Source organism: Xenia sp. Carnegie-2017, unplaced genomic scaffold (genome assembly GCF_021976095.1).
Source record: "Xenia sp. Carnegie-2017 unplaced genomic scaffold, XeniaSp_v1 HiC_scaffold_14, whole genome shotgun sequence".
Classification (NCBI taxonomy): Eukaryota; Metazoa; Cnidaria; class Anthozoa; order Malacalcyonacea; family Xeniidae; genus Xenia; species Xenia sp. Carnegie-2017.
This window is the reverse complement of record NW_025813447.1, coordinates 7,053,941-7,072,215: the sequence shown is the minus strand read 5'-3', so window position 1 is coordinate 7,072,215 and position 18,275 is coordinate 7,053,941. Positions and strand designations below refer to the sequence as shown.

At 35.7% G+C, this 18,275-nt stretch overlaps 2 protein-coding genes across 2 annotated transcripts in view; both read left to right on the top strand.

Annotated features, from left to right (window-relative positions):
- The first annotated feature begins 394 nt into the window (after nucleotides 1–394).
- Nucleotides 395–7,218, top strand: LOC124433848 (rab GDP dissociation inhibitor beta-like). The gene is made up of 10 exons (XM_046983649.1): nucleotides 395–567; nucleotides 1,125–1,332; nucleotides 1,565–1,792; nucleotides 1,937–2,045; nucleotides 2,297–2,347; nucleotides 3,532–3,784; nucleotides 4,374–4,476; nucleotides 4,722–4,866; nucleotides 5,173–5,227; nucleotides 6,623–7,218. The coding sequence occupies exons 1-10, from the start codon at nucleotides 523–525 to the stop codon at nucleotides 6,761–6,763; spliced, it is 1,338 nt and encodes a 445-aa protein (XP_046839605.1). The 5' UTR covers nucleotides 395–522; the 3' UTR covers nucleotides 6,764–7,218.
- Nucleotides 7,219–7,390: 172 nt separating this feature from the next.
- Nucleotides 7,391–18,275, top strand: part of LOC124433846 (exportin-T-like) — a 13,151-nt gene continuing 2,266 nt past the window's right edge. Inside the window, exons 1-32 of the mRNA XM_046983644.1 lie at nucleotides 7,391–7,670; nucleotides 7,854–7,936; nucleotides 8,027–8,083; nucleotides 8,215–8,281; nucleotides 8,419–8,511; nucleotides 9,175–9,303; nucleotides 9,398–9,481; nucleotides 9,989–10,098; nucleotides 10,507–10,583; nucleotides 10,728–10,810; nucleotides 10,974–11,053; nucleotides 11,157–11,234; nucleotides 11,442–11,520; nucleotides 11,721–11,759; nucleotides 11,829–11,891; nucleotides 12,288–12,359; nucleotides 12,434–12,486; nucleotides 13,266–13,341; nucleotides 13,431–13,490; nucleotides 13,718–13,768; nucleotides 13,859–13,927; nucleotides 14,013–14,107; nucleotides 14,432–14,495; nucleotides 14,593–14,631; nucleotides 15,008–15,064; nucleotides 15,216–15,284; nucleotides 16,233–16,309; nucleotides 16,405–16,474; nucleotides 16,588–16,746; nucleotides 17,200–17,256; nucleotides 17,360–17,455; nucleotides 18,135–18,228. Of these exons, the coding sequence (XP_046839600.1) occupies nucleotides 7,605–7,670; nucleotides 7,854–7,936; nucleotides 8,027–8,083; nucleotides 8,215–8,281; nucleotides 8,419–8,511; nucleotides 9,175–9,303; nucleotides 9,398–9,481; nucleotides 9,989–10,098; nucleotides 10,507–10,583; nucleotides 10,728–10,810; nucleotides 10,974–11,053; nucleotides 11,157–11,234; nucleotides 11,442–11,520; nucleotides 11,721–11,759; nucleotides 11,829–11,891; nucleotides 12,288–12,359; nucleotides 12,434–12,486; nucleotides 13,266–13,341; nucleotides 13,431–13,490; nucleotides 13,718–13,768; nucleotides 13,859–13,927; nucleotides 14,013–14,107; nucleotides 14,432–14,495; nucleotides 14,593–14,631; nucleotides 15,008–15,064; nucleotides 15,216–15,284; nucleotides 16,233–16,309; nucleotides 16,405–16,474; nucleotides 16,588–16,746; nucleotides 17,200–17,256; nucleotides 17,360–17,455; nucleotides 18,135–18,228 (2,446 nt within the window). The 5' untranslated portion in view covers nucleotides 7,391–7,604. The remainder of the gene's footprint in view (nucleotides 7,671–7,853; nucleotides 7,937–8,026; nucleotides 8,084–8,214; nucleotides 8,282–8,418; nucleotides 8,512–9,174; nucleotides 9,304–9,397; nucleotides 9,482–9,988; nucleotides 10,099–10,506; nucleotides 10,584–10,727; nucleotides 10,811–10,973; nucleotides 11,054–11,156; nucleotides 11,235–11,441; nucleotides 11,521–11,720; nucleotides 11,760–11,828; nucleotides 11,892–12,287; nucleotides 12,360–12,433; nucleotides 12,487–13,265; nucleotides 13,342–13,430; nucleotides 13,491–13,717; nucleotides 13,769–13,858; nucleotides 13,928–14,012; nucleotides 14,108–14,431; nucleotides 14,496–14,592; nucleotides 14,632–15,007; nucleotides 15,065–15,215; nucleotides 15,285–16,232; nucleotides 16,310–16,404; nucleotides 16,475–16,587; nucleotides 16,747–17,199; nucleotides 17,257–17,359; nucleotides 17,456–18,134; nucleotides 18,229–18,275) is intronic.

Here is an 18,275-nt window from a genome sequence, read left to right as displayed (position 1 = left end):
TAACAGATTAAAATGCAATGGAATAATCAATATTGATATAATCAGAAGACAGATTAAGGGTTGTAGAAACGTGCCTGACCCGCCTGTTTTTATTGCACATAAAAAATCACATGCCTTAGAACTTCATTGATTTTGTTATCCATATTATTTAAATACGTAGCTAGTAGAGTTAAACGCTCAAATTTTTTTCCATCAAACTGACATAACAGTTTAGTAATCGAAAGTATTTAAATTGTTATTTGATATTTCACCGATATGAAAATTAATAAAGCTGCGGCGCTTATTCGACTATTTTGTAACATCCTGATTTGATGAGTAAGTGGGTTAAAATTTAATTACCCTAGTTGATCCTATAGTAATCCAACATTCCATTCGATTGTCCCTCATTCACCTACTTTCTCCCAACGACGTCGTTCAGCTTCACCGCTTCAGTCACAGGCAGGGTGTGATTCGGACGACCAGTTCACATTCACGGCAATTTTCAACAAGGTTTATTTGAAATATCCGCTTGTTCTATTCGCCATGGACGAAGAATATGACTATGTTGTTCTGGGAACTGGCTTGAAGGTGGGTTTTAGGGCACGATTTTCGTAAAGAGCGAAGTTCTGCAGCCGGAAAAATATGATTTGCCTGCGCAGATTCAAGTCAGCTAACGTCTAATTGTGTAACAAAGTACACGTCGCTCTACCTATATTTGTTGTGTTTTTACCGTTTTCCTGTTAGGAGTGAAGTACTTGAGTTTTTTGCTTCGAATTTTTCTATATTTTGTGTGGTATTCGGTGTTGTGTCTTGATTCAACCCTGATTCTGAGCATGGAATGTGTGTGACTTTCTTGTCAGATTTAATGATTATCAATTTAGATATTGAATTGAAATCGTCTTTGTTGAAGAGCAATTGGTTATATATAGCGTTTTTAACTATACTTCCGTTTTAGTAGCCGAAGATATTTACCCTTTGTGTAAATGGAAATAAAACATACTTCATCAGACAGTCTTTCTGTTAACTTTGACAAATGATCTATTTGATTATGTGAAATAGCTCTTGATGTAGCTTTTACTGGGATAATTAGAAATAGGTCTGCTTCTTTAAATCCATGCCTTTATTAGCCAATACTGTACATCTAGGAATGCATTCTCAGTGGACTACTGTCGGTCAACAAGAAGAAAGTCCTTCACATGGATCGCAACAAGTACTATGGTGGACTTAGTGCTTCTCTGACACCTTTGGAAACATTGTACGAGCATTTTAGTCGAGCTGACAAACCCAATGAGAAACTGGGTCGAGGAAGGGACTGGAATGTGGACTTGATTCCTAAATTTTTGATGGCTGATGGTAGGTAAAGTTGAAACTTTGGCTCATATTTGTACATGTGATGCCATATCTGTTTTGTAAATTGTTTTGGCATCGATTTTCGCTTTGGGACCTGTGAATCATGTGTGTTAAAATTTGTATTTTGTGCAAGCTTGTGGTGTAAGAACAGTTAAAGTAGGTTTATCAAGGAATTCATATTCTTCTATTCTTTTCAGTCAAATGATTTATTTCTAGTGTCTTTTGTCCTCCATAGGTGAACTTGTGAAAATTTTAATTCTCAGTGGCGTTACTCGTTACCTGGAATTCAAGCAGATCGATGGTAGTTTTGTCTACAAGAGTGGTGGGAAAATTTACAAAGTACCTGCTAACGAGAAAGAAGCTCTGGCATCTTCGCTGATGGGCATATTTGAGAAAAGACGATTTAAAAATTTCCTTAGTTTTGTCTCCAGTTTTGATGTGCATGATCCTAAAACATGGCAAGGTATATGTATGGATATTATGGTGTACTAATGGCATCCTGAAGGGATAGCCTTATGAAAGATAGTGCTTATGAAAGATAGTGCTTTTGAAAGATATTGCTTATGAAAGATAGTGCTCATCTTCATCTTATGTTGAATTTTTGAAGGTGTCGATCCTGAAAAGACTACAATGGCCGAGGTTTATAAGAAGTTTGGATTGGACATGAACACAGAGGATTTCACTGGCCATGCCCTAGCTTTGTATAGAGACGACAGGTAATCTTGTTTTTATTAAATAATCAAAAAAACAGCAAACTTGAAATGAAACGTTTTTAAACTTTTTATAAATTTGTAAATAGATAAGCCAACGGCCTTCAAGGAATAATGACAGCTGCATGTATTCAAAAATTGGCTTTCGTTTTTCATGAAAAAAATAACGCACACATCTTCTCTTTGGTTTTACCTCATAAATACTTGTTATGGCCTATTACATAGTGCTAGTTTGAAATATTTCCCTAATTTTTTAGTTATAAATCTCAGCCCTGTAAAGAAGCACTTTTGAAGATTAGTCTTTACAGGTATGTCTTAAAGTTCAAACTATTGTCAGTTCTTAGTGTCTATGTAAGGAATAGTGGTGATGTTTTTAGAGTTAAATGCATTGTTTTGCTTGTTTTACTTCAATTTAATCAATCGTCACCACTGAGTGTTCATTATATAGTTCTTAGACATTTTTCTTAAAATTTGTACATTAAATTTTAGTACTTGTACATTTTATTTTTGTACTTGCATTTAAAATTCAACACCTTCATAATTGAGTTTTTGCGGTACATGATTTGAATGCGCTTGTTGTCTAATATTAACTTTATGTCACCCTAAGCAAGAAATCCATTTTCTTTGATTTCATCGAAGTTTAATTTAAAGTTCTGTGTGCTGTAGTAATGAAAGATGTAAAGAATGTGTGTCAACCACGATGCATTGCGCGCTTTTGTTTATGTTTACATCATTAATTTTTGAGCCATCCGTACACTGATTCCTTGTTTGCGAATGTACGTTATCTAATTTAGCTGAAAAATTCAGCAAAAAATCATTATTTAAAAATTTTGACTGTAATTACGAGTGCTGATTTGGTACAAACTTCGAAACGGACACAAGTACAAGTAAATTTCACTTTGCAGAACATATTTTTATTAAAATGCTCAGAAAATACAGTTATTGTATGTACAGTAAAACTCAACGTTGTTATTTTTTAATGGCGATTTACTAGTTTTGTAGTTGTAAATTATAGACGTAGGACTATAGCTAAGTTTTTCTTTTCATTCAAAATTTGAATAAAATAAGCAGCAAAGTCACTATCTGTCTATTGTGCCATTCTATTTAACTCTTTTTGTCTTATCCACTCGTAGTATAATTCAATCTGTAAACGAATCCGGCGTTGTTCAACTTTCCGTTTTTGCCTTCCACGTTTAGGAACGATGCCATTTCAAATCAAAACATTTTAAATTACTTAAAAATTATATTTTAAAGTTGTCGGTTGGTCAAAGTTCCATGGACAACGAATAGTAACACAAGCCGCCATTTTCGCGTCCCAGAAAATGACCGCCACGCCGTGATCAACGCGCAACGCATCTTGGTTGACACACATTCTTTAAATTGTGTGCGTGTATTTATAAATGCACGTGTTTTATACAAGTTTAGGATAGGCAGTTTTTCTTAAAAATTGTAATTACTACATTATCACCTAAATCATAAACGGTTCTCACAGCAACTCTTTGGCACGTTACGGCAAATCGCCGTATCTCTATCCTTTGTACGGCCTCGGAGAACTCCCACAAGGTTTTGCGCGTCTCAGTGCCATATACGGTGGTACGTATATGCTGGATAAGCCAATCGAGGGCTACACTTACGACGAGACTGGAACCATTAACGGCGTGACGTCTCAAGGAGAGACTGTCAAGACAAAATGCGTGATTGCTGATCCGACTTATTTTCCTGATAAGGTCAAGAAATTTGGACAGGTAGGGCGAACCTTCGTGTGTTTATGTACGCAAATATGCCTGAGTGTTTGTAGTTCGTTTGTTTTGACTAAGGGGTATGTCAAAAAAGGAGACGTTTAGAAACCAACCTTTTGTTATTATTTCAATACCTCCACCGCTTTTCTATTTCAATATTTTTTTAACATGCCCGAAAGGCTTTTCCGCTCTTGGAAATTCAACGCAACTTCTAACAACAAAATTTACTCAATAATGTACTTGCTAAAAGGTGTCATGCTCGAAATTTTTACGATCGGCTAATTTTCTTTTCTGATAAATTCCATACTTATGTGGACATCAAATATAAAATAAAGCGCGATGGTGTGATTTAGCATGTACACCTGTAGTCTGTAGTACCAAACATGTACCTTAATGTCCAATGCTAACACTGCCTGTACACGGGTAGTCTATAGTACCAAACATGTACCTTAATGTCCTGGACTGAATGAATGCAATGTACGATACTAAGAAAATGATGCGCGAGATGTGTAAGTAACAGAGAAAAAGCAGTCATAACACATCCCTATAATCGGGTTAAGATCTTCCTTATTGTTTTTCTCTCGTTTCTGAATAGGTTGCGCGATGCATTTGCATTCTAAATCATCCCATAAGAGATACAGCTAATTCTGCATCGTGTCAAATCATTATTCCACAAAATCAAGTTGGTCGCAAATCAGGTATTTTTGAGGGGTATAATGTATAATATATTTTGCCCGAATCATCGATCCTGTTACCATGTAATGTCAAATTATTGATACATTATTAGTATTTTGTAAGGATCGGTAGTCATGAGAACCTTGAAAAATGCCTTGAAATAGCACTACGTATGCAGGTTTCTCCCAGAACATTGCGGTATTCCCGTAAAGCTTTGCGAGATACACAATAAACATTTTGTTAATATTGCCATTTTTTGCTTTTCTAGACATCTACGTATGCTGTGTGTCAAGCTCGCATCACGTGTGCCCGGATAAGTACTACGTCGCTATGGTGAGCACGACGGTCGAGACGAACAATCCCGAAGCTGAACTCAAACCTGGTCTGGATGTATTAGCTCCTATTGAGGAAAAGTACGCGCATTTTTTCAAGCAACTTTCTTTTTGTTGTCTATATTGATATGATTGATCATCGATGATAGATTTAAGCTGTGATAGCTCAAATATATCAAATATGCCGGAGAATATATTAAAGACAGAAAACATGTTTTATTCCTGGCTTCAAAACGTTTCCATCATAGCCCCTATCGCCTAAACACTATACTAGAAATTTTCACATGAAATGAAGATATTGTCTTTTCAGAAATGTTTTTCACCGGGATAATGTGATAGCCGTTTGTGATTTTTGGTGGTTTTAATTTGTGCTATAATATTTCTTAGGTTTTTTTCCATTGATGATGTGTTTGAGCCGACTGATGATGGGTCTAAGAGTAAGGTTAGTTGAAGACACCTTAAATGAATGAATTTAAAACACTCCACCCCGTTTCTATTCAAGAACACGATCGCCTTGCCGGTAGAAGGTGCTGTGCTTGGTGTAGCTCGCAATAATAAATGAAAATGTGTAGCTACAACAGCACATGACATACACAGCATATTGAAAACATTTACAACACTTTATAATCGACGACGAAAGCAGGTTAAAGTCATTATTTATTCTACAGCTATACAGTATAACGTATGCAATAGTTAACAATTGTACAGAGGCATGGCGCTTGTTATTTAATAGCTTAAAGTGCCCTGACAGTTGGGGTCATTCACCTGCCATGTCTTACTGGCCAAACAGTTAGGAAACAATATATTTTATTGAGTACATACAACTCCTGCTGGAAAATGCAAAGGGAGAATCACTCAGGAAAGTACTTAGCACTTCAGTCAAACCACGACAACAGTCAACATGACCGTACTACTTCATGTACGCCTGATACACAGTATGAAGATTAGACAGTGGGACACTTGAATTTGCGACTCAATAATGTATATCGAATACAGCGCTTAACCGTTCCTATTTGTCAGAAAATGCAATTGACTGTCTGCCATATGGTGGAGTAGTCACAACACATACGATATGACATATGTGTTACGCAATAAGTTTTTATGAAGTGGTACTTTCAATGTTTTCTGTGTTCAAATATTGGCCCAATTTATCCTAGAGACGGATCATCCGTCTGGACGGACTTGATCTAACAAAACGTAGTTCGTCTACAAGTTCGTCTTTGTGTAAATACGTGCACATTGAAGAATCATCTGTCAAGACTATTGAACTAAAATACATGAAACACTACCTGAAGAAAATAATTGAAGCCGAATTTTACACTCAGACACGTGAGATTTTACCCCAGACACGCGCGTGTAGTGCTTCGAGACTCTCTCGCCGGCGACAATTGATTGACTACACACGCGTGTCTGGGATAGAATCGCGGCTTCAAAAAATTAGGGTTTTTTTTTCAGACAGCGTTCCATGTATATTAGTTCAATGGTCAAGACAAATAATCTGAATAGTTCGTCTATATTGAGGAATTTGCATGGATAGTTCGTCTCAACGCATGATCCGTCTGTGAGTGAAAATACGGAATGTCGACGAAATTGTCAAGTTCGTCTATATGCTGTTCGTGTAGATAGTTCGTCTTGTGTTTGTACTTAGATGATCCGTCAGACGGATGATCCGTCCTGGCAGATGATCCCTCTAGTATAAAAAGGGCCAATTATGATTGTTATCATCTTCAAGTTTATTTAGTACAAATATTATTGTTATTGTCGTCAAATTTAATTACTATTATTATCGATTATGATTATTATTATTAAGTAACTATTTATCGCATTCCATTTCCAGGTATTTTTGACAACGTCATATGATGCCACGACACATTTTGAAACGACCTGCGAAGACATCAAGCACTTGTACAAGCGTTGTACCGGTGAAGATATAGATTTCTCTCAAGTGCAGAAGGATTTGGAAACCGTTGAACAATAGAACATTCTCGTCTTTCATTTCCAAGAACTTGCTTATTGACTGGTCCCGCGTAATTGGAAAATGACGTCACGTTAAAATCACGTTGCTCCGATGCTTTTCAGGAAATTAATTTTACGATGATAAAGCGTCGTTAGTTGTTTATAATTTGAAACTTTACCACCAAAAAAATTACTTCAAATTGGTGCATGTGATATGTTTTGGAATACCTGTTATCCCAAACATTGAACGTGGTTTGAAAGGAGCATAATTAGTGATTTTGACGTAAACGGACGGACTTGTCTGATTAAGATTCCAGTCAATTTTGCTTTAGTATTATTACATGATATTTTGCTTTGGTCTTCAATGATCAATTTAATACCATGAGTGTCAAATTCTCAAGTAGAAAGTTGAATTTAGTAGACTGTAGAAACTTTAAAACTAAGAAATTATTAGAGCTACTGAAATCTTGCCCGTAATTTGCTTTCTGGTCGAAGTTTTTTCCGGTAAAAGAAGTCGCAAATTTGACGCGAAAATAAGTGCGCTATAAATCTGACGAAATAAAAACACGGTGTTGTGAAATTCTCCTAGATGTTTACTTGTGTCATTTAGGATTGTTGTTTCTTTTGTCATTTTTATTTCCTTCTGCCTACAGCAATGACACGTTAAATCTTCATAAGAAATAGTTAGGGGAAACGCGTTAGAGGTGGAAGCGATCTTCGTCGACTAGAATGTAGTTGAAAATCGCTGATTCCCAAAGGCTTGCACGTGGTTGCAAAATATGTGATGTTTGTCTCCAAATTTTTTAAAGACCAACTCTTAAAGATAGCTGTATAGTTCACGTATAGTTCAAGTACAACTAGTAATGGACGAGCAGTCGTTACAGGGATACTTACAATCGCCTATTGAAAATCCATCGGCACAATCAAAGGTTAGTAGAAGTGGGACAGGCTACTATTGTTAATTATAAATGGGTTTCGTCCCGTATTTAACGGTTTGTCTTATCTTCGTCAGGAATAATCTGATGTTGAAACTTGAATTCCTCAAGTCTAGTATAATTAACTTAATTTAATAACTGTACGTTATAAATTTATTTGAATGATTGTCTACACAGACTGTTGCATATCTTGAGCAATTCAAAAACTCATCTGATGGATGGAAGATTTGTGGCCAGGCTCTTCTGCAAGGAACTGCAAGGTTTGATGGCTATAAATGTCACATGTTATTAATGTATGTATCCATTCTTTTACTATCTTAATCCTTTGCTCATTTGTCTTTGTCTTGCAGCTCAGATCACCATAAGTTCTTCTGTTTTCAAGTCCTTGAGCACCATGCCAAAAAGAGGTATGAATATATCAACAATGACTAACATGAGGATTTCTGTGATATCTTTATGAAAGGAATTTTCTTTTAAGAAGCAAGAATTCAACATCTTTCCTTGAATATTTTCACATTTTTAATGTTTTTGCGTTTAGGTATAATGCAATGGCTGAATCGGACCAACAGTTATTTAAACAAATGCTTATGTCCTGGCTTCATAAAGTAAGATTTTGTCCAAAGGTTATGCAAGTTTCAAGTTTCTATGAAATTTTAATCATACCATTGAACCTGTGATTTATTAGCGTCTCGTCTTGTCTTTTTGTCATGCATTATTTCATTTTTAAATTTTTCCTATATAGTCATTACAAAATGTGGAGAAGGAAAAGTCATTCATATCAAACAAAGGAGCCCAAGTTATCACTTTGATATTCATCAATGAATATCCTGAAAAGGTTTGTATGTAAAATGTAGCACAAGCTGACTGTGATGTCGGCTGCGCTTATATTATCTCCCCATGAAGACTGAAATGTTGGTTAAATTTGTGTTTCTAAAATGGAATGTCTGTCATTTCGAAAGCACTTAATTTTTGAAAGAAATTGTCGCATTATAATAATGATATCATGATGGAACATTTTGTTGATTAGGATATGTACGTACTTGGAAATTTATTTAAATCAATAAATAATATAAATCCGTTTCTATGCATTTAGAAATATACAGTGCATATTTGATACTAAACTGCACCTTCCTTACCATGTGGTAATCCAGAATCACATATGCATTGCAGCCCTGGCAAATTCCTGTGTTGGATCCTGCGGGATCTTGGATAAGATAGGACTTTACAGGATCTCAAATGATGTTCATTTATGATCCTAAGCAGGATCCTGTTCATGATTTTCACTAGGGAAAGTCTATTTGCTCTCATTTGCAAGTTCAGTTACAACTTGCAGAAATACCAACAATTTTTCATTAATTTCGCTCTACATCAAGGCTTTCAGCCACATCTGTATTGTCCTTATTCACTCCTTATGAGATAAAAGCCACATGTTTTCAATACAGTCTGCATGTTCTATAGGCTTTTTACACTGATTATTGTTATGTTAATCCTATTTTAGTGGCCGTCGTTTTTCTCTGATATTCTTTCACTTCTTCAATTTGGACAAAATGGAATGGAAAACTTTTTGACAATCTTAAAGAATATCGATGAAGAAGTCATCAACAGGGAAGTGCAACAATCACAACAGGTAGTTCTTCTCCACTTAATCCTGTAGTATGATGTTGTATAGTCCTTGTGTTGTTTTCATGTTCAAAACCACTTCTTGTGTCTTCATCCTATAGGATGTTCAGAAAAGTACGCTGGTCAAGGATGCGATGCGTGTGCAGTGCGTGAACGAGTTGGTTGAAGCGTGGTACAAAATATTGGTAAGAATGGAGTTTTCATGTTCACAGTTCAATTGCGTTGTTGAATTAGTTGATGAACATTGCAATGGTTCTGGAGTTGGTGAATAATGTGCTTCAACTCTCTGTCGTTGGCGAATACGCGATTAAAGTGAGACCTTCGCGTTTCAGAATCGTTTTAGGCTATATAAATTAGCTATAGTTGCTCTATTTTAATTTCGAAATAACCTTTATTTATAAGAAAGTCGTCGACTAAAAATTTTGAAAGAATAAAATCTTACAAATAGTTAAGTTTTTACGTGTTAATACACATTGTGATGTCGTCCAACGGGAAATTTGCGTCTATCACACACTCACCCACCCACCCTTCCTCCTTTATTTACTGATGTATTGAATATGTTGGGCGAATTTCTCTGTACTCTAGTTCCTGCCCTTCTAATCCACAAGGAAAAAATTATAGATGATGTGGAAATGTTTACTCCGAAGTATTTACTCTCTCAGCATTTACGCGCAAACTAACTTCCGTTTCAGAGTGATGTTGAAAACGTTCAACCGCAAATTATATGTTTGTGTCTGGATGTGATTGGACGATATGTTTCGTGGATCGACATTAATTTGATTGCTAATGATAAATTTATACGGTAACAAATATTTCATATGCCTACATGTATGTTGTTAGCTGCGCATTCCGGTTGGCTTTCAATCATCGTTTTGATGGATATGTAAATGTAATTGCTGCCAGAACCCGAAGGTTACTTTGTGAAGAAAGCAATTTACTGCATTCAAAAACATTTAACACAGTTTATAGACGGGTTCTGGTCGTGAGCTAACAAAACCAAATGATAAAAACGACCCAACAAATCGATATACTTCAAAATCACCTTAGGAATTTTCTTTGCCGTCACTGAAGGAAGTACTAAGCTGTGCTTTTCTCCTTCTAGCACCTTGCTTTTCTTACTTTCATTACTTTCATACGTTAAATGAACCAATTAGCGTGCACCATTTGACTTGACCATGTGATACATCTTTTTCATTCTTACTTGTAACAGAATATTTTTGAACCACTTGTCGATCGACCTGCTCCAGGAAAGCGCTTGCGATTGCCTGGCTGAGATCATAAATAAAGGTAAGCATGTTTATCTACCTTTGTTTTATTTATTTCTCTGTTTATCTTCTCCATCCTCTTCCTCAATTACTGATTTTTTCGTTGTCCAATGAACGAACGGTCTAGCTTGAAGCTTCATGTAATTCTTAAATCATTTCACCTCAGGAATGTTGCCGCTGGACAAAATACAGTTGATTCAATCGCTGCTTAAAGTGTTGGAAGATACGAAAGTTTTACCACCAAGTGAGGTATGAATTCATGCTTGTTGTTTGCAAACTACATTACAACTTTATGGTGCAAGATATCGTTCTTACATTTGTTGATGCTGCAAAAAAAAAGGTTGTTGTTTGATATAGTTAACTACATTAACATTAATGTCGTATTTTTTGTTTTTTTGTGTGTGTTTTTTAGTCGGACGACAGCGATTTTCAGGCTAAACTAGCAAAACTCATCAACGCGGCTGGCACTCAGTTGATTATCTGCTGGTCAAAGTAATGTAACAGTTTTTAGACTCGTGACCCACAAGATGGTTTCAATAACGCATTGTACATACATATATCTTCAGTAATGTTGTCCAATTTTTTGCTTTAACAGGCTTAAAAAGGCAGGCAGTGAAGACGAAGCGTTAAAGACGTTGAGTATTATCGAAAGCAAGCTCAACTATATGTTTGGGTGTGTTGTGTTTTTATATCAATATTTATATCGTAGATCGATTATGAAACACAAAACACTCTTTATTGTCTTTCTTAAATTTATTGTCTTTCTTTAATGTAGAAGAAATTGAAATATTTGGTTTCAGCGTACACTGTTGTACAGTATAGCTATTCAAATAGTGTATTAAAGTTCATTTATTTATTTTTCAATTTCGTTTTCTGATAGCTTTCTTGCAAATGAAGCCGATGACATATCACAAAGTGTACACAGTTTTGCGAAAGATTACATTACGTTACTTAAACAAGTACGGTTTAACGCTTAAATTCTTGGGTTTTGTGTAAGAGATTATTTGACTTGTCCCCTGTACTTAGCACATTTAGTTAGTTATTTAGTGCAAATTTCTTGTTCTTCTCTTCGGTTTTGTGTTAGAGAATATCTGACTTTTCCCCTTTACTTACGTACGTATTTTTGTAACAGACCAGTTTGTATTTTTTTCTTTGACAGTCGCCAAATTTGTCGACCGAACAAAAGGGCGTCATAAAGGTGAAACATGTATTTTCCTTTTGGATTTGAATTCATATTTGTGGATCGCTTATAACATTTTTTGTTCAGGGCTTGCTTCTAACTGTTATTCAAAAAATGAAATACGACGAATCGTACGACTTTGATCAAGAGGTATTGTATGTTTTTTATTGTGCATGTCTTGGTGGATTCTTCAACGAGAGTTTTTCTTTAAGATATCTCTTCTCTGGAAAGCATGTCATTGTTTTTCTATTTTAACGTTGTGATTGTTTATATTCTTTAAAAAAATAATCCTGCTAGTCATTTAAAAACAGCAATCTTGAACCACATAACGCTTTTCACCAGCACCTCTTACTTGTTAAAGCTCGTTTGGCTTGGCTATAATGAGTAAAAGCTGCTACAATTGCACCACTGACTAACAATAAAATTGAATAAATACCCATCGTTTCCTTAGAGCTTTCTGCCGAAAATTGAAGTGTGATATAGTACGGATATTTTTGTGTTTACGTGAAAGTGCAGTGTGAAAGATGAAACTATTTTAACTTTCAGGGTGACGACGAAGTGATGTTCCTCGAGTTTAGAAAAACGTTGAAGATATTGTTTCAAAATATTGGTCAATTGGTAACATACGTTATGATTATCGATGTGGAAGTTCAAACACTTACCTTGAACATATATGATCTCTCCTTTTGAAGGATCCGAATTTGTTGTTGTCGACTGTCATGGAGTATGTGTTGCATACATTGAGGTAATATTCAAAGTATTAAAACTTATTAAGTATGTACTCTATCAGCGCGAGCTTAGGCAGTCTGAATAATTGAAGGGGAGGGGGGGGGGTCTCAAAGCGATAAAGGTGATGAACTTTGCTAAATTATTATCAGTAGGGACAGTTGATTTTAGCAGAATTTAATAAAACAGAAAATGCATGTAGTAATGTGCCACCCAATTGTGGAGCTGGCTACGCCCATTGTCTCTTTTCCTCATTTCGCGCAGTTTTTTCTTCTTGTTTCTATTTGTTATGCATAAATTGTTTTCTGTGAAACATTAAATTGTTTTTCCGTGAGCTAGTCGTTCGAAATGGTTCGTCTCTGCTTGTGTTCCTGTGAGCTAGTCGTTCGAAGTGGTTCTTCACTGCTTGTTACAAAAAGTGGTAATTGAGCGGTGCATAGTGAGACTAATAAAGTAATTTTCCTGTAAAGTGGTTACTTAGTTCTGTGAAATGTACTGTGGTAGCTTTCGAGTGCTACATGCAAGACCACGGGTGACGTCATAAATAATGCCATAAATTTACGCTTGCCCTTAAAGACGGTAGCCTCGGTTTGCCTAATCTTACGGTATTTTCATCGCTGCTTCGCCATTTAAATTACCATCACTTTTGGCTGTTTCCAGAATGCTTGCTTTTACTTTTTCGGAGGTCTGTAAATGATAATAGAATCATTTGTGAGTATCGCTTCTAATTCACATCATATCCTTGCAATTCTTTCTTCCTTTTCCTTCAACACCGTTTTCTTGATTTCAACCATGCAGGGACTGGAAGAATTTAGAATTTATGGATGTTGAAGTCGCAATGAGAATGGTTTATTATTTGGGCGAAGCTGTTCCGGTTTGTCAATCTTTCGTTGAATTTTCGTGTTTTACAATTTCTTGATTCATGTTTCATTTTTTTTGTTTCTTGTTTTCCGATTGTCTTAGAACCAACAGTTGTACACCGATCCTGTAAAATGGGAGATTATGCAAAACATACTTTCTTCGGTGAGTTTTAAGTCTGTCTTTCTCGTGAAACACACGATGTATCAGAACTGATTTTTGTTGTTTACCAATGTTTTAAACTTATGTTTTTAAAACCTTGTTTCGTGAAGCACGTCGAAACGTGTGCAACTGCTTCTGCCGTAGATAGTCCCAAAACTGAAACTACCCCCTTTGTCTGTCACTGGCTTCACTCTACTCCTAACCTGATGTATAAACTTGCTCTTTTTTAGTTAATATCAAGCAACATAATTTCACAGACACATTTCTCTGTTTCAATTTTAGTAAGTCTTTTCACTTCGAGTTATGATCTACAGTGGTCATTGATATTGGTTTTGTATTCACAATTATTCATTTCTTCTATGCCCTTCCAGTACTTCGAATTGCTGGTGCGCTACGACCGATTCTTCACTGCGCAACCTCAGTTTATTCCTGAAGTCTTGGTTCGTTTGGTTCTGTTGGATTTTATATCGTAGTAAATGCGTTTCAATTTTTGCTTTGATTTCTAGCCTTGATAATCTTTTGCAGAGCTCATTCCTCGACGAGCGATGTTTGAGTCATCCCAACTGTAAAGTCCGTAGCCGTGGATGTTATCTTGTAGCGAGATTTTTAAGAAGTCACAAGTCAGTGTGCTGATGGCGATTTTTTTATATATTTCATTTGCTGTAATTCTTTACGTAATGAGTTCATTTGCTCATCAACAAGCTCAGTTGTTCATTATCGTGTTCAGTCGTTCATTAACGAGTTCCGTTGTTCATTATTGTGTTCAGTCGTTCATTAACGAGTTCCGTTGTTCATTAACGAGTTCCGTTGTTCATTAACGAGTGTATGTGTTCATTACGTTCTACCATTGTTAAGTCAGTCATATTTTGTTGGTTTTACTATCAAACAAAACCATTAATAAACTACACGTGACGTACCATTTGTATTACTTCTGAATTTTCCAGAAATCACGTGCACAACTTTGCGTCGGATGTCTTCACTAGATTTCAAGCTATTCTTTTGTCTCCTGTAAGTTTTGAATCAGCAATAGTCTGTATCATCTTTTAAGAAGATTCGTTAATTGTATGTTTTCTGTTTTATTGCGTTGCGTGTGTCTTCTTTATAGAACAATGGCTATCAAAATATGTTTTCCGCTGATGATCAGGTACGACATTTTCTTGCATTTTTCTTTGCATCTGGGATGTTGACTTCTCGACGGAATAGCTAAATTTCGAGCTGATGACGAGGTATGCTTGTAGGCGATAAGAGGCCTACCAACGAGATTTTAGACTTACCTTGGGCGCTGCAAACATTTAAAACAATATCACTCGTATCCTAACGATGTGTATTGTACGTACAATCCGTGAGATTTTGCGCATTTGCTTGTCGAAATACGCATATTGATTTTGAATGGATGTATTTTATAAAAGCATCTTTGATGGCTACGATCGTCTTGTTATGATGTGTGGGTTTTACCATGGCTTTGACCATGTTATATACTGCGCGGTGTATAATATACTTTGTAATATACTTTACTGTAGATGTTTTTGTACGAGACTGCTGGTTTACTTATCGTTTTCAGTGGCTCTGGCCCAGAGGTAAGGATACGTACGTTTTGTTCGATGTCATGATTTGGCTAAGATATAAACTTAGATCTTCCACAAGATGCAGAAAGTTATTTGACTCTCGTTGAAAACGAGAAAAAGAATAAAGAAATCGAAAGACATTTTCTCCTCGTTTGTATTGTAGAAACAAGAGCAAGACATGAGATGTATTTTAACTCCATTGGTGACAAGATTTAATGCAGTCCTCGATAAGGTTTGTTTTTGTGCAAGATGGCGCTATTTTTATCACTTGATAACTCGATTGCGCGGGCTCAAATAGATTTGGAAAATTTCATTCATACAACTTGTTTCGATTCTCAAAGTGCCCTATCAGCAAAAACTTTTATTAGCGATATCAAAACTTGATGTAATATCTAACGTATCGGTGAAAAAAGTTTTTCAATTTGGTCAAATCGTCTTCTTGTTATGGAGGTTTAAAGTTGCCTTTCAATGAACCTTGTCCGTCGTGGCATGAAGTCTGGGTCTAGCCAAATTCTGACGTCATCCAAGATAGTTGGTATATATATTTTGTATTGAGGAATCCCTTGCATGACGTCACAAAGGTAAGTCTTTCCAGACTTCGAATGACGAACGAAGGTCCGTTAAAAGGAACATTTTGCTAACTTTCATAAGCAATAAAAATGGAACGATTTGACAAACTTAAAAACTTTTTTCACTGATACGTTGAAAATCACACCTAAATTTAATATCGCTATTAAAAATTTTTGTTGAAAGGGGCACTTTAAATATACGTAAATATACATTCTTACATATATAAATTTATAAATTCTTATATATAAAATTTATAAATTCTTATATATAAACTTATAAGAATCATTGTGATGAGTTCTATTGTGCTCTTTTTCCCACTTGACTGTCTAAAGCTTCTTATTCACTTATACATGTTACTTCATGTTGTATAGTAAATTACACATCTGCATGTAATAGTGTATCGGTATTGATATGTTGTAAATACAATGTTGTTTGTATCTACTTTGTTCAACAAAAGGTGGAATGTTAGACATGCATGTTGTCGCTTTTCAGAATAATTGAATACTCTTTTTTTGAAATACGTACACTGTTTTATTTCGATTTCACTGTTAATTATGCAGGTATTGTAGTTTACTGTTTTCTGTCTTCTTTATTCTGTGTATTCATGCAGTTAAACAGAAGTAGTTTGAATGAAGAACAGTTCTTACCTCACGCGCAATGTTTATTCCACATGGCGTCATTTGCAAGGTGAGGCGTGTTTTTGTCACAAGAATGATCAAGTCACATAAATAATACGTCATTAGTTCTTCGATTTTGTCTAAACTTTCACATGTCCATTCTAGTCGTTTAAGCAAGGCGTTCTCAACCCAACAAACTATGAAATTATGCGGCTGCTCAACGTGTTTCTCGGAGGTGCGTTGTAGCTAATTGTTAAACTCTTTCTTGTCTTTGTGGCTTATTGTTAGATGAAAGAGCGGACTGTCCATGAGATGATGTTTATAACAGGTAAAATCTTGCGATTACAGATTTTGCCAGTTTTCCTACGTGCTTTGACCGTCCGCATTCATCGAGATCTTATTCACTCTGGCGTGCGGCAATATCTTCATCGAATGATAATATGTCTTGGCGAAGATGTTTTACCGTACATTCCCGTCGCCGTTACACATTTGCTTAAAGATCCAGAGGTAATTTACCCATCAAAATCTTTTCTCTCTCATCTTTTGAAGTTAGGAGGAGAAGTTTTGTCAAATTTTATTTAGGGGCTGTTACATGAGCCCGGGTTGCCGGGATTCAGTCAAGCGATAAATGATTTTGGCAAATTGAAACGATTCAATACTCATCATCAGATAAATCTTCTCTGGCAATTTCACAATTCTCTGGTTTGATAACAACACAAAACATTTAAAATTATAACAACAAATTTGGCCTAATTTGAGAATTGCAACAGGAATGACTTGTGGTTCTTAATAAACAGTAATTTTTACGCTTGAAGTTTTGACTCCTTTTAATACCTCGAAATCATTTCACGCCTCACTGAAACTCGGTTAGCCGGGGGATCATGTAAACAGCCCCTTAACGTAGTTTCTCGAATGTAAGAAAGTTAACATTGGTTTTATTCTCCGCATACATTTTAAAAGGCCAAAGATATCCAAGAGTTTATTCCTTTGATTAACCAAATCATATCGAAATTTAAGGTGTGTACATAACAATGATAATGCCCTCTTGGACTTAAGAAAGCACTATTTTTCCATTTTGGAGATTATGAGCTTAACGACTGCATATTTTTTTTAATATTAGAATCATATAACTCCATTTCTTCAAGAAATTTTCATGCCGATTGTACGTACCATATTTTCCGTTATCAGTCGACCTACGGACTCTCTTGATACACAGGTATACATAATTATCCTCAAGTATTTTCTTCTCGCACATACGCGACAAGAATGGATCAAGGATGATTGTGGTTGGTTTATTTTGGATAAGATTTCTGTGGCTACTTTTTGGTGTTGTATTGGCATGTCAAACTTTTTTCTTAGTCTGTTGCTCTCATACGCACCATGATTTCATATATTTTTTTGAAAGTGTGCTTAGTTAAACACAAATTACAATTGCTTTTGCTTAATTGCTTGGTATTGTAGGACTTTTTGGAGAAATTGGCCTTTGCATTCCCTTCCTTAGTAAATCGATCCTTGATATATTCTAATACTAATCCCCTTCTTTAAAATATCCATTCCTGATATGTTCTAATAGAAATCCCCTCCCTTGATAAATCCATTCCTGGTACATCCTAATATAAATCCCTTCATTAGTAAATCCATCCCTGATGTATCCTAGTTTAAATCCCATTCCTTAGTGAATCCATCCCTGATCCGTACATCCTAATACAAATCCTCTTCCTTAGTAAATCTATCCCTGATACATTCTAACATAAATCCTCTCCCTTATTAAATCCATCCCCCACCCATACATCCTAATACAAACTTTGAAAAAGGTTTCGAAACTGCTCTAACGTAGAAGATTTTGTTTCCGTGCTCTCTTTTTTTCCTCGGCTGATGTTTATGATCTTTTGAAGGCAACAAGAGAAAAAATGTCGTTAAAGAGCAGCTACATTCATTTCATCACCTGTCTTGTGAACAACAACGTCGTCGAAGTTATACTCAACCAAGGTAAGTAAGATTTTTGTATTTTCCTGTATGAATGGCAACACTGTAAG

What these genes read in the sequence shown, in the direction of transcription:
- LOC124433848 (XM_046983649.1), top strand. Translation starts at nt 523, where the DNA reads ATGGACGAAGAATATGACTATGTTGTTCTGGGAACTGGCTTGAAG. An exon ending in TTCTGGGAACTGGCTTGAAG is followed by an intron (nt 568 to 1,124) that starts GTGGGTTTTAGG and finishes CTGTACATCTAG; the next exon opens with GAATGCATTCTCAGTGGACT. An exon ending in GCTTTGTATAGAGACGACAG is followed by an intron (nt 2,046 to 2,296) that starts GTAATCTTGTTT and finishes CTAATTTTTTAG; the next exon opens with TTATAAATCTCAGCCCTGTA.